Raw genomic sequence first — 13,962 nt, 5'->3', positions numbered from 1 at the left:
GTCCGGGTCCCCAGCCACAAGCGCTGCTGGGGCCGGTGGGGCACTCTGCAGAGACAAGGGCTCACAGTCCTCACCGCCACTGAGGCCATTGGATGACTTTCAAATTACTTCACTTCTTGAAATCTCACTTTACTTTTTTTGGATTGCGGAGCAGTTGAAATACTGAGAAAACTCTTGTTGAGTGGACCAGGATCAAGCCGTGGTGAAATGAGTATCCTCGTGTGTCTCCTGATGCTGCAGAGGCATAGCAAGAGGTCCGTAAGCACCTGAGCTACCCGAGTGCTTTGCACATATATTGTGGTGTATTTGCGTATGTGTGTGATTATGTAGATTAAGCTGAAGCTAATCTTTTCTTCTTTAAGAAAAAATTAAAACATTTGGGGTGTTTGGAAGAGATGGTCTTCCAAGCAAAATTAAAAAAAAAAAAAAAAAGGGCAGAAAAGAGCTCCACTTCAGTTTTGCTAAGGTTATTAAAATAGGAGGAAATGGGATCCTAGGTTTTGTCAAAACACGTTTGTGTAAACCAAACAGGGCCTAAAATAACCTGATAGTGCCCTTTTTAAAGAGACAAATAAGCGTGTAAGAGCTCCTTCTTGTAGGAGATATAGAAGCCCCAGCAGCGGCGTGGTGTGAGCCAGTGCTCCTGCGAAGGACTCCTCTGCCCCTCCTCAGCCACGGAGAGCGTGGTTGCTCTCCCGTGCTGCCTGTTGGAGCCAGGAGCCAACAATAATAGAGATATTTATGTTTGCAGCCTCATGCGAGCAGACCAGCTCTGGTGATCGCTTACGAGGCTTGTACGTGCGGGCATCTTTACGTGCCAGATGTGTGGTCTCTGTGCGCTTCTGAGTGCAGAGCAGGAGGAAGGGCCGGGGCTGAAAATGCGTCCCTGAAATTTGCTTCAAGATAAGAAGGTAATTCCCCTAATTCCTTGAACCATATCAACCACATGCTAAATTAAAGTGTAGTCCAGCACAATGCTTCTCACTGATGTGGTTTTAATTAGTATTCTTTGCATTAATGACTGCGTGCATCTGCTGGAATCGGCGTGGTATTGATTCTTTGGTGATCATGCTACAGGAATTTCCTTTAGACAGTATTGTTGGTCATGACTGAGTGATTCATGGTGCAGTGTTCTTGGTGTCTGGATGACCTCTCAAAGTTTGTCTTCACTGTCAAATTAGCTCATATTATGGCTTGAGGGTTGCCCTTAAGTTGACTCCCTTCTGCACATAAAGCCCCTTATATGAGCAGGCTATTAACCCAAGCTAATATGATGCTGCTGCTGCTAATTTGAGCTAGGGCATAAGTAAAGCCTGAGTGAGCACATTCGGTTAGCTGCTAACAGGACCTCTCAGTGATGGGGCACAGCTTCACCCACGTGGGTCCCGCTTGTCCTTCCCGTGTCCTCCAGAGTCCCCTTCTCTCTGAAGCACTTAGAGCGGCAAGCTGGGACATTTCACCTCTCTGGTGCCCTGTGTTTTGTTGTTCTTGCCTCCTTTTAGGAGGTAACTCTTGCTGATGCTTGGCATGGGACATTTCTGTGCCCTAGCAGTGTCCCTTCTCTTGTACGCCGGGTGCCTTGCACAGGCAGGCAGAGCCCCCTGGGGTACACAGCAAATGAAATCATGAGGGCTGCTTAATGCAGCCATGGGCCTCTCAGGAACATGAGCATCCCAGAGGCTGCGCAGCCCCGTCAGTCCAGCCTTTGGAGTATTGCTCAGCAGCGTGGGAGCTCCTGCTTGAGGCTGGCTGAACCACAAGATGTAGCGTGGGTGCAGAGCCCTTCAGTGCATCCTTCAGCAAAGATGTATTACTGTTCTTTGTCCTTCCTGACCGCAGGCCTGTTAGGCTGAGTTTGGGAGCAGTGGAATAGAGGTGAGAGTGATGAGGGAGCCGAGGGGTGTAAGAGTCTGTGGTTTTCTATCAGTTTATCAGGCAGATTCAAAGGGAGCCTGGGAATGGTGGTGGTGGGTTGGGTGAGTGATTCTCCGAGTCCAGGCTTCCGCTTCTGGCGCTGCATCAGCCACTTCAAAGGAATCTGCAAGAAGTCTTTCAGAAGGTAATTAAGGACTGCGCATCTAGTATGTGAAAGCTCCTTCTGACTCTCATCACTGTGGTGGCTTATGCAGCTCCATTTAGTGGCCATTCATTTTAGGGGGAACTGAAAAAAATCCCATTTAAGGGAAGGTGTTGCCGTGCAGCGCAGCTGTGGGTAGCTTGCACTAGCTGCAGTAGCTGTTGGGCCACTCTTCCCTCAATTGAGTGGATTCAGGGCCTGTCTTTTGCACAAGAAAAAAAATGGGCTAAAGCCCTTTCTTTCTGTCCTTACAGTCCATACAACCACCTGAATCCTTGCAGTCTTTGATTGCTTTGTGCTTTGGTGTTAAGCCTTGCGTGTCACTGCTTGTGAGGACTCTGCTATCTCTCTGGGAGCTTACAAGCTTGTTTAAAAGAGAAATTCAAGTGTGTTTTCTTCCCTGCACAGCTGTATACTTGTAGAATGGGCAATGTGTTCCCTCTCTTGGTCCCCTGGCCCTTATCCACAAGCTAACTCAGCTGCAGCCATGCTTTTCATACCCAATCAAGTGTGTATGGGGCCTCCATCCCAGTGCTGTAAAGCCATCTACAAACATGTGGGAAGAGGATGGTGCCTATTCAGTAAGCTGCGGACTAGGCAGCTATCTTTCGACAGATTAGCCAGAGGAATTTCTATTGCAGGGCCCGATTGTTCTGGGCCCTCGGCTCCCTTTTGTGCAGGAGCAATGAAAAGTTGTGTTATGACAATGGTTGACAAAGTGTTTAATGAAAGCCACAGTTGGCAGTGGCGGAACTTTGAGCCATCCTCCTTTTCTCCAATGCCTGTCATCAAAAGGTGCAGAAATGCTTTTGACATAATCTTCTGCACTGACAGATAAATGGTTTTGATGTAAGGGTCGGAAACCTTCACCTTGCTGAACAGAATTCAGCCATCATCGTGGTGAGCAGAGACCAGGAGCCACATGTCTGTCTATTCCTTTGTCTGGTGAGTCAGCCAGGCACTTCTGTTTTCAAAAGAGAGGTGGCTTTTCTCCCCACTGGCCAAGTTCCCAAAGCAGAGCCAACAATTCTGCGTGAACCCTGGTCTATGCTGCACCTTGCCCAAGGAGGCAAGATTGGCGTCTCACGATTCAAAGAGCCGACTGATCCCTCCTCGCTGGCAGGCAGGACTCTCTATGTGACAGCATTATTACTTTTGGGAGGTGGTTTCAAGGCAGGGTATGTACCTAGTTATATTGAACAAGGCTTTCCTTTCAGTCTCTGCATGCAATGTTCAGTGATCCACAGTGCCGTTTTCACAATGCTAACTAAAGGCAAACACTGCTTTCTTATTTAGAGGCTGGAATGGATGAATAGACAGAACCAGGGCCCTTCCCATATTCATTTAACATGCTCTCGGTTCCTGATCATGGGTGTTTTAGTGACAGGAGGGGAAAAACCCTACATTGTTGGATTAACCAATACAAGGAAGACTTGAAGTAGTATGCAATGGATAAATAATGTGCAGAGCACTTTTCATGCCATTAAGTCAAACTATAGTTTAAAAAAAAAAATCCAAACCTCAGACCAGGTTCTATTTAACAGGGAAAAAAACAATCTGAACATTAGGGCCATTCAAATTGGTGGCTCTTTTCTGCAATCTGTAGAACCTTTGTAGGATGCTTCCCTGGAGCCCAGGCTCCTCTTGTCCAGGACTTAGGTAGGTTGTCTGTTGAATTCTGTTTTCTTTCCACAGTTGCCTTGGAGGGATGAAAATACCCTTCCATGAGCACCTCAACAGAAACATGGGCCCATGCAGGGAAGCAGGCAGGACACTGGGCAGTCCGTGCTCTGCGTGGGTATGCCCACGCTTGGGCACAGCTAACCCCATCTGCAGATGCAGGTGCCAGGAAATGGGCTGACTGCACACCAAAGACAGGGTCTCTTGGGACTGGTACAAAACACTGTAGATGATGCTTTATAAGCTGCCAGAAGAGATGCTGAGCACTTGAGATATCTCAGATGGTCTAGGGGAGTGCTGATTTGGCAAAGGACAGGGTTTGGGCTTTGAGGGCTCCTTTTCTCTGGAGAAGACATCTTAGAACACTGATGGCAGAAACATCGGCTGAGTGTGAGCCATTGCACTATTGCATGGCATCAGACCAAGGGGCTCCTTGAGAAGGAGCGCGTTCTGTGCTGTGGGAGAGCAGAAATGTGACCGCTTCCAGCGACAGGACAGCTGTGCCCCCAAGCTTGGCATCGCCAACCAGCCTGCATTGCTGGCCTGCTTGGCCTGGAGAGGCCGAGCTGATGGGGACGTTACAGCCCCTGCATCACTTTGTGCACTGCTGTACGTTTGGGATCTATACTTTGTGGTGGGGGAGCGTCATATGCACCCGTGACCTCAAGTTTTGAGTTCTCTTCTTTATTTGCATTACTGGAGCCCAACCAAGATTGAGGCCTCACTTCATCAGCATCGGGCAAACCGAGACAATACCTACCTCAATTTTATTTACAGTCTAAATAGACAAGACAGACAAAGGGTGGCTGTGGAAACAAAAGCTCTGGAGAGGTGATGTGACACGACCCGGTCACCCAGCAGGAGATTAAGAGAGCCAGGAATAGACAGAGGTTTCCTGACTCCCAGTCCCAGTGATCTATCTATCGGAGCACGTTAATTCTTTCTCCCATTTGCATGCTGTGACTAGCATGCCAAGTACTGTCTAGTGAGGGGATCTGCGTTCTGGGAAACACATCCTTTGATTGCTAATGCTTCAGGCTAGAAATTCCTGGACATTTTAATGTAAGTTAAAATACAACTAGTCTCAGAAATTGGGTAAACTGTTTATTTTGGTGTATCCATTTAATTTCAAGCCTCCTGTTTATTTTGCACTGACCCTGTATTTCTAGCTTTCATTTCCACACTGACTTTTGAACAGCGTATTGTGTGTTTGGCAAGGATAGCTGGCAGTTGGAGCAGGTAGCATGGGGAGGACTGAAGACTTGGGCATATGAAAAGGTGGGGTTCACCTGTATTTCTGCAGCAACCATTAGAGAGTCTTTCTGTTGCTGGAATAGGTAAAATATGATTGTGCTATCTGAAGAGCCAGCTACTTGTGCAATGCCTTTGATGTTCAGACTTCTCAAATGGCAGCAACAATAACCAGAAGGTCACTTTGGGTGATGTTAAACCATGGCCATGAAATCCTTTAATTTACTAAGACCTTTGTTTTTTCACTTTTGAACCTCTGAAGCTCACATCAGCATCACTCAGTGCTTGAGCATTGGCTAAGACAGGGATCTGTTCCCTTTGACAAGTGTAGGGATGATCAGTTTGGTGTCTATGACTGTCAGTGCTTGGTCCATAAAATAGCCTGTTAGCCTATTGCAGAGGAATGTTTTGAGGATAAATATGTTACCTCAAGAAATGCAAAGATTTGCAGCAATAGAAGGCATAGAAATAACATTAAAACAGATGGATTCATGCACTGTCATGACCGCGGTTGTGTTTTCCCCCTCACAGTTTGTCACTGGTAATTCTGTGTCAGCTTTATCTTTATTGTGTTGAGCCTATAGGACGCTACCTGTTGTATTTTCTCTTTTTGCTTGTACATCAGGCAGGGACAAGCTCCAACCTGATTTTGCTGTGTGGTTTAAAAAAAAAAAAGTAGTAATGTAATCTGTGGGCAAATTGCACTTTAATTCATAATTGTGCTATGAATATGGACTTGGCTTTCAAACGCAGTCTGAGTTTAAACTGCAGTTTGACTTTTATTTAGATAAATGCCTTTGAGTTCATAGTGAAATGGATATCTGCTGTAGGCTGGTATTGATTTAAAGGTCTCTTGAGTGTTTTAAAAGACAGTAGGGGCTTACAGGACAGCATATTTTAAAACTAGATGCTTGGTTAGGTTTTAGACTCCTGTGTAGCTTCAGGTCTAGATTCTGTTAAGAGCCAGCTTGTGCTGTTGATTTGTAGAGCCTTCTTTCACAGCAGGTATTGGCAAAAAATTGAACGTTTCAGGCAAGATGCAAGGAGCTGTCTTCAGAGCTGGCTGATCTGAAATGATGGGGAACAGTGTGTGCGTGAGAACTATCGAATGGTTCCCGTGCGCAGGGGGATGCTTCGAGGACTTCCCATAAATGTGTTGTAGGAGGGCAAGTGATCAATAATTGCTTTTTAGCTTGAAAGAGGTGTTTATCACTTCCTGCTAATCATGTGAAGTTGGTGAGCTTTGTAGCCTTTCAAGTCTTGGTGTTAGTAAGCATTGCTGTGGGCCTCGATTGCCACGAAGTGCAGTGGGTAACACGAGCAATTAAAACAGGAGGTCTCTGTCTCTGCTCTTCTGGCAGCTGCCCTTTTTTTGTGTCCCTCAGCTCTTCGGTCATGTAGCGTGGGTAAAAGTTCAGTAGGTGCCTCGGTGACTTAGGTCCTGTTTACCTCTTTGGGCTCCAGGCCTGCTTGGGTTCTGTGGGCACAACTTTAAAACAAAGAAAATATACAAAACAGGGAAGATTGGCCAGTTTTCTAGTTCGACTGGCTTGGTGGTTTGAATAAGCAGCTGAACGTTTGAGGGCTTATCTAAAATCAGGCCATGAATCTTCTGGGTGATGTTCAGAGGTGCAGTAAGAGGGTGTAACCTCCCTGCAGAGGAGGCAGGAGGGTTGCGTTTTACCCAGGATAATATCCTAGAGCAGGGTGTGGAGCAGGGTAAAATTAAAGCAGGTCCCCCTCACAATTTCCTTACAACTTATTGTGGTTGCTTTTCTGCTACCACCCATCAATTTTCCTCCTCCCTCTTTAGATTACACACTCGGAGGAACATGCCAACACTGCATACATCATGTTAATTAGGCCATTTGTTAATTTCCACATCATTAGTCACTTGGTCTTAATTGATCTGTGCCCTACCGGTAGGTCCCTAGCTGCAGGTTTGACCTGTTGTGTGCGGTGTGCTGATAGTGCATATCTTGGAGTGGAGACTTCGCTGTCGCACCGTGTGGTGCTACAGCAGAGCATGGCAAAGCTCTTGCTTGTGGTGTTCGGAGTCGGTACTTTATTTGCATTATTTTGTCTGTTTGCCGTCCCTAGCAATCCTTGCAGTGCGTTCCTTCCAGAAGCATATTGAGCTCTGGCTGTATTTCCAAATAGGGATGTCCTGCGAGGCAGGTCTGCTCTCCCACCGGGCTGTTCTCAGATAGTACAGCACAACCTATTTGCCGTCCATCAGTGAAGGGCTATAATATGATCTAGATTTGGGCTGTCGGGTAGTTGGAAAGCATTGGTTGGGGTTGTTGAGAACCAAAGCATATACTACTACGTGACTGGCTGAAAGCTGTAATCGCTGATTAAAAAAACATTTAGTGATATGCTAATACTATCATCTTGTTAGAAAACATAACTATATTTTATGTTTACACATAGTAAGTGTACATACCTGTGTGTGTATTTTGTATGTAACACAGAGTGGTATATAAAAATACTCCATGTGAATATAGCTATAAACTATTTAGCAGGTTTGTTGTTTCAGTTCAGACTTGAATTTGTCAGGAAATATCCTCTTCATCTGTGATTAGTTTTGTGGTTGGGAATAACCAATAGAAGAATAATAAATGTAATTGTGTAATATAAAGACAAATTAAAACCACACTAATGCAAACGAGGAAGAAGCCTAAGGAGAGCTAGATAACATTTTGATCACGGAACTAAACTCACTCACTTGTATTCAGCAGAAAAGTGCTGCTCTGCCATGTTTAAGTGCTCTTGTTTAAAAAAAAAAAAAACACCAACACCCTCCCAGTGCAATCCAGAATAATTAAGATGACTGTGTTTTGCTGAGCATGGTAACTGCAGTATGCTGATCCCACTGTCTTTTATTTTAACAGAAACCTGAGCTACAACAAGTTGACAGAGATTGATCCTTCTGCCTTTGCAGGGCTGTCGAACCTGCAGGAAGTGTGAGTATTCCTTCAAAGGTTTTAATTGTATTTTGCCAGGGCAGCTTGTGGGCCAGGAGGAAATGGTATATGGTTTTCTAAGACAGTACTTCCCTTTAGCTAACTTGAATGAGCAGATCCGACTTGGCGTGGAGGTTTTTTTCCTCCATATTGTACCTGTGCTGTTTTGTTTTGTTTTGTTTTGTTTTTTTTTAAACTAATCAATTAGCAGAACACGACATCCCAGTTAAAACAGCATAGCTGTTATTGGAAATCATTGGAGTTTGCCTCCCTCAGTCTTGTGCAATGCTCTGAGGGAGCAGTTCAGCTAACACACCTGAACATACACACAAAGGTCCTTGCTGAAAGGATAACCCTGAAGCAAGGCAGAACAGCCTGGATTGTGATACCTGATGCCAACCTAACCCAAATCTCCCAGGAAACAAAGGTGTAGTGTAGTGGATAACAAAGCACTTAACTGTGTCTCCTCCTCTCCGACATTTGTGCTCCTTTTGGAACCAGAACAAATTCTGTTTGAAGTCTCTTAGGAGAGGCTAAAACAGCAGAGCTGTCTTCTGCTTTGGTGAGGGAAGAGAAGGAGCTGGTGAAGGTCTGGGTGGCTGTGCCAGACCCCTGTTGCTGGTAAAAGAAACCTTGTTTGGGGAATCGCAGGATTTCCTAGCTCCTGATCGGTGTTCATGCTCAGCAGTTACACTCGCAGGGGAGCTGCGTCTGTCAGCTATTCACACTGATCCCTGGAGCTCCGATTTTGGGGTTTGAAAAATGAAAGTGACTAAAATTGCAAGCGGTGGGTTGAGGTAATGAGCTCGTGTTTGAATGTTGAATCGCTGGCATACTTGAGGTTTGGGCTCTGTTTGAAGAGCTACTGATGCCTCATGGGAAACTGAAAAAACATTTCCTTTCAGAAACAATACAGTGCTCTGTGTACATCGTGCATTTTCTCTTGTCTTCTGTTTTCATTAAGTGTTGGCTCTGGGGCTCGTGGAGGGGCCAGATCCTGTGATTCTTAAATAGGGAAAAGGGTTTGCTATAGTGGGAGTTCTGCCTGACCGATGGCTGCAGGGTTGGACCGTGGGGGTTAGTGTAGCGTCTCTCCCTTGGCCTGATTGCCCCTGGCTCCCCTGCTTGCACTAGTAGTAGGGACTTGGTAGGGATCATGGTTAAGTGAGGAATATACATCAGGAATGACTGCAGTGCTCTGAAATCAGTTCATCACGATCATCCTAGAGAGCAGTCAGGGAGGGGAGAGAAAGTGATGCAGGTCAGCAAAACGCTGCCTATAGGATCTGTTTTCTCAACTTTTCTTTAAACTGTGGAAAGCCTTAAATTACTCTGTGCTTAAAGAAGAGAATTGCAGCCCTGATCCCATGAGACTTTAGAATTACCCTAACATGTTTGTGGCTTAGCAATAGCTTTTATTTGTGGAAGTGTCTGAAGGCATGTGACTTCAGGGAGCGTGGGGCTGGGAAATGTGTATGGCTTCTGATTCCGTAGGTGGGGAGCTCCCTTGTGCAAAGCGTTGCATGCATCGAGAGCAGGACAAGCCTTGCACTGAACAACCAGCTACTAAAAAAAGATGTTGGGGTTCGGGGGAGTTAAGTGATGCAGCCCACAAAGTAATGGTGTAGATAAGAGCTGCTTGCTGTATCAGACAGGCAGGGTTAGGGAAAAGGGAGAGAGAGAGGAGTGAGTAGGAGGGAAAGGGAGTAGTCAGAAATGGGAGACTGGACGGGGAGGCAGAGGTCTGGAGCAGAGCCTGAAAGGCAGGCTCTGGAAAGTGTGAGGGAGAAGCTCTATTAAAAGCCCTATCTACCAGTCTTGGTTGCTTTTGAATAACAGCTAAACCACAGACCACTGAAATAAACTGAATTTCACAAAGAACCACATCTGTACTGCCAGAGCATCTCCTTTCTGAGGTTTTTTTAAGCACTTTACAAACATTCATGAAATAAGCATCATGCTGTGGCATGTCTTGAGAGCAAGTCAGTGTTTTGCTGTGTGTGCTGGGCAAACCAAGTCACCCTCAGGGAAAGAGATTGCCCCAAATAATAGATGCATTGATAAGACCTGAAACCTCCCATGATGCTTCAAACATGGTGCCTGTGGTTCCTGAGTGTTACAGATGAGGCTCAAAGCTCTGTGCGTGTCTCTGTATGTGAATAATTAGTGCGAGATATTTTGAAAACCTTTTGTTTTCCCTTGATTTTAAGAAAATGTCTGTAAACCGAAAGATTTAAACTTCATGGCTTATCTTGAATTCTTTGTGTTGCTTTACTGAGACTGTAGTAAAGTAATAGCTCGATTTACCCTACACTTTTCCCTTTCCCTGGGTTTAGGCAGTTGCTTGTGGGTTGTGTGTTTTTTGTTTTGGTTTTTTTTTTTTTTTTTTTTAAAGCTTTTTTCCCCTTAAAAGTTTAAGTCTGTGCGGGATGAAACTTAGTGACTCAGTGATACGCAACCCTATGATCCCACATGCTCTGAAATAAGTAGCTTTGTGCTGAGGGAGGCTCAGGTGGTAGGGGCTGGAGTGGGACATTACTTTCAGGTACACCTATGCTTTCTCTCCTCTCCTTTGGTGGCTCCCTCTAATGACAATCCCCTGGGGTCCATCCATTCTCATACCTTGGTTGAAAAGGTGGGATGAAGGGTGCTGCTGTGGGGTAAGCCCTGTGATCCTTTCTGGGGTTTCCTCGGGTCATATGGATCATGAGATCCATGAAAGTGATGGTTGCACGGCTCTCAGGTTTTCCAAAGCTCATTTGTAACAAAGGAGTAGTAACTGTGCTAAAATTCCTTGCCAAACAATTCACCTTTTATTTTCTAAAGTGCCTTTCACTGAAGGCTCTGGAGAGCTGTGCTATTTTTGAGCAGGCTCCATTTCAGCTTGACACCAGCCTGGCAACTGGACCGTAAATATTTTATACGGGTGGCCCCCCTCCTCCTCTGCCTTAGCATCCAGAGCCAGCAGGTTTGTGTCGTCAAAGGGGAGGGCTGGGGAGGAGAAAGGAGACTGAAAGTTTAAATTTGTTGAGCCTGACTGTTCTGTTTTGGGGTTTTTTTTTACTGTTTTTTTGTTCTTTTACATGGGGGAAGGGGAAGATGACAGGGAAGTCCCAGGCAAATACTGAGCTTGGCTGTCTCCTCTGCATCAGTGACTGGTGTCTGTAAGCCAAGAGAGAAAATGAGGTGGGAGAACCACTTCTGACCTGAGAGGAGGCTGATATATGAAAATTACACTTATGTCAGAGGAGGGTTTGACCAGTTATTAGATGCCGGTCGGTGTTGGAGCTGCTTAACCAGAGCTGACCCAGGCTAGCGGAGGGTGGGCCTAATTATTCTTCTTCTCCTGTGCCTTTCCAAAAGATGCTCAGTTGGATGTTAATGAAAACATGGCACAAATATAAGCATTTTAATGCGCTTTCCAGCTTGCTTTGTACCTTTGAAAGCTCTAGTCCTTGCTATAATATGAGTAATAATGAGTTTTTAGTTGCAAAGTGGAGCTCCTTGCTGAATTGCAATGCATCTGGCTTTTTTCCCTTACGTTTTAAGGTACGGGTATAATGTCAGAGGCAGAGCCGAGGCTGAGGAAAGCTTTTTATCCCAGCAGTGCCTGGAACTCCTTATGAAATCAAATATCTTGCCTGCTCTCGGAGGAGTCAGAAGGAAGTTCTGGGATGGATATACTGCTGCCCTCTCCCACCTGCCAAAAATAGTTTGAAAGGAAAGAAAAAAAACAACCTACCATAATTTAGGATTGCCCCAAGTCATGCCCACAGCTTAGCACACCTCAGCTGTGCCACGCTCCCCTGCCTCCTATGGGATGCTCTGCTTCTCGCACCCAAATTGCAATCTTTTCGAGATCCGCTTGCAGAGCCCCTGCAGAAGGGGAAGAGTTTAAAGGCAGGCAGTGGAGAGAGACCCAGCGAGGCTCTGCCTCAAGCGATGGCCGACGGGAGGCGGCCGGGGGTCCTGGGGATCTGCCGTGTGCCGCCCCGCTCGGCCTGGCAGGGGCTCGGCTTTAATCGCTTCAGCATGCGGCGGTGGGGGAGCGGGCGAGATGGCTAAGAAATTAGGTAATTTTCAAGCAGGCAGACAAGCGACTGTTACAGTAATTAATTGACTAATTCACCATACAAACAAGGGCTCTTTAAACCAAGGAAGAGCCAGTCACATGGCAAGGATCTGTTTTCAGTCAGAAAAACACTTCAAACATTAGGCCATTGAAGGGGACATTTTTGTACCAGCGTTTCCAGGAGCGGGGCCCTGTCTGCAATTGCCATTAGCCCCGGGGGGCTGCATGGTGGTCTCCAGCCGGCTGGCTGGAGCAGGTCACCTGGTTTTGGTGGCATTACTGTGCCCAGCTCCATTTTTTTTCTGTGTGTGTTGCTGGCTTCGTGGGGCTGCCCTTGCAGGCTTTCCAGAGCTTGGCCTTGTGTGGAGAGGAGGCCTGAGGCTGCCATTCCCCACCGCCATGGCACCCTGCTGGGCCCCCATGCCCTGGCCTGGCACGGAGGGGCGAGTGGGGGCTGCCACTTGGCCAGGGGCTTAAATTCCTTGTCCTGAGGCAGCCGGACCCGTCTGCCTCGTGGCCGTGGGTGCAGACACTCTTCTGTCTCAGGCTCTGCTCTGTGATGACTGTGGAAACTCAGGCTGTGGCACAGTGCCTTCCTCGGTGGCACTTGACTTCACCTAAGGGAGTGGGCGGAAGGGGGGGGAAAAAAGCCTTCTTTTTATAAAGAGGATAGTGTGGGACCAGTTATGGTGTCTCTCATTTATTAAAGGGTTGGGTTGGGACTATAAGGTGAGACCGTCAGAAAGATGCAGACAGACCCCTTGAGATGGAGGCCTCTGCCAAAATGTCAGTGTTTCTGGAGAGTCAGAGGGGTTGGATAAAGAAATGTCGCGGCCGTCCCCTGCTCCTGTGTGCTTGGTTGTAGGCTGCTTGCTTCAACAATTCATTTCTGTTTGTTGCAGGCGACTGAACAACAACGAGCTGACCGCCATTCCCTCCCTGGGACCCGCTGCTTCCAGCGTCCGCTCCCTCCACCTGTAAGTCACTGCTGCCTCTGTTGGCTTTTGACTTTGGGCTGTTTGCAGGGTAGGTTTAGCTGCTACTGCCCGGGAGTTTTGTGTGTCACACCTGCTTCTGCTGACTCTTCAGATATCATTATCGGGCTTGTTGGCACCTTCATTAAGAAACATCTTCTGGAGTCATGTCATTTGAATGAGGTTGGGCTCGATTAATGTTGTGCTTATGGTCAGGGGTAACATGTCAGGAAACTCCACAGGTTGGCTGCATATTCAATGAAACTCTTTTTTTCTCTCATCTGCCTTTGGGTTTCCACCATTATGTCATACTTGTGCTATTAAAGGAGTATAAAATTTTACCTTTTCTTTATTGTTCTCCCCCCCCCCCCCCGCCCTGTTCTGATCATTTCTTCTTTTCTCTTAAAGCCAGAGACTATTCACATCTTAAATCTTTCAGGGAACTCATTCCAGACCTGTTTTTATGGTCTCTCTCAACTTTTTTTCTTTTGAGAGAGTGATTGGTGATTGTAAGGCTAGATCTGCAGAAGCTTTGAAGTTCCTAACTTTGGTAGTTTAGATGCCTGCAGAAGTGTTAGACACTCGAGAGCCCTTGTGTATCTGCCACTGAGGATCTCAGGCTGGGGATGCTGCTGAAGGGAATAAAGACATTATAATATCAAACTTCTTATACCTTAAGAGTGTGGATTTCTAAAATTATTTTTGCATGTGTCTGCTTGTAATGCACACCAAGAAGGAATTTTGCTGAGGTATGCATGATAACTTCCAAGTTCCCAGGAAGGGGAAGTGGTTATAGCTGATATGGACTCCAGCAAAGTGGTTCAGCAGTTCAAGTGATGGCTTCCAGCGTACATGGCCTTGCAGCATACACCTGCAGGCAGGTGTCCATATGTGCCATGGATTTGCTTCTCCTTGTAGTGGAAAATGCCTGTGTCCATACCA

At 46.4% G+C, this 13,962-nt stretch overlaps 1 protein-coding gene across 2 annotated transcripts in view; it reads left to right on the top strand.

Moving 5' to 3' along the window:
- The window catches only part of LRIG1 (leucine rich repeats and immunoglobulin like domains 1), a gene marked incomplete at its 5' end in the record, with an annotated part of 95,601 nt that overhangs the window by 29,268 nt on the left and 52,371 nt on the right, over window positions 1-13,962 (top strand). For both annotated transcript variants that reach the window (XM_082321798.1, XM_082321797.1), the window contains 2 exons: window positions 7,903-7,974; window positions 12,949-13,023. In XM_082321798.1, the coding sequence (XP_082177924.1) occupies window positions 7,903-7,974; window positions 12,949-13,023 (147 nt within the window). The remainder of the gene's footprint in view (window positions 1-7,902; window positions 7,975-12,948; window positions 13,024-13,962) is intronic.

The sequence above is a fragment of the Platalea leucorodia genome (genome assembly GCF_965183815.1).
Source record: "Platalea leucorodia genome assembly, chromosome: 9".
NCBI classification, from domain to species: Eukaryota; Metazoa; Chordata; class Aves; order Pelecaniformes; family Threskiornithidae; genus Platalea; species Platalea leucorodia.
Note: the sequence above shows the minus strand (reverse complement) of the source record. Positions and strands in the feature narration are given on the sequence as shown.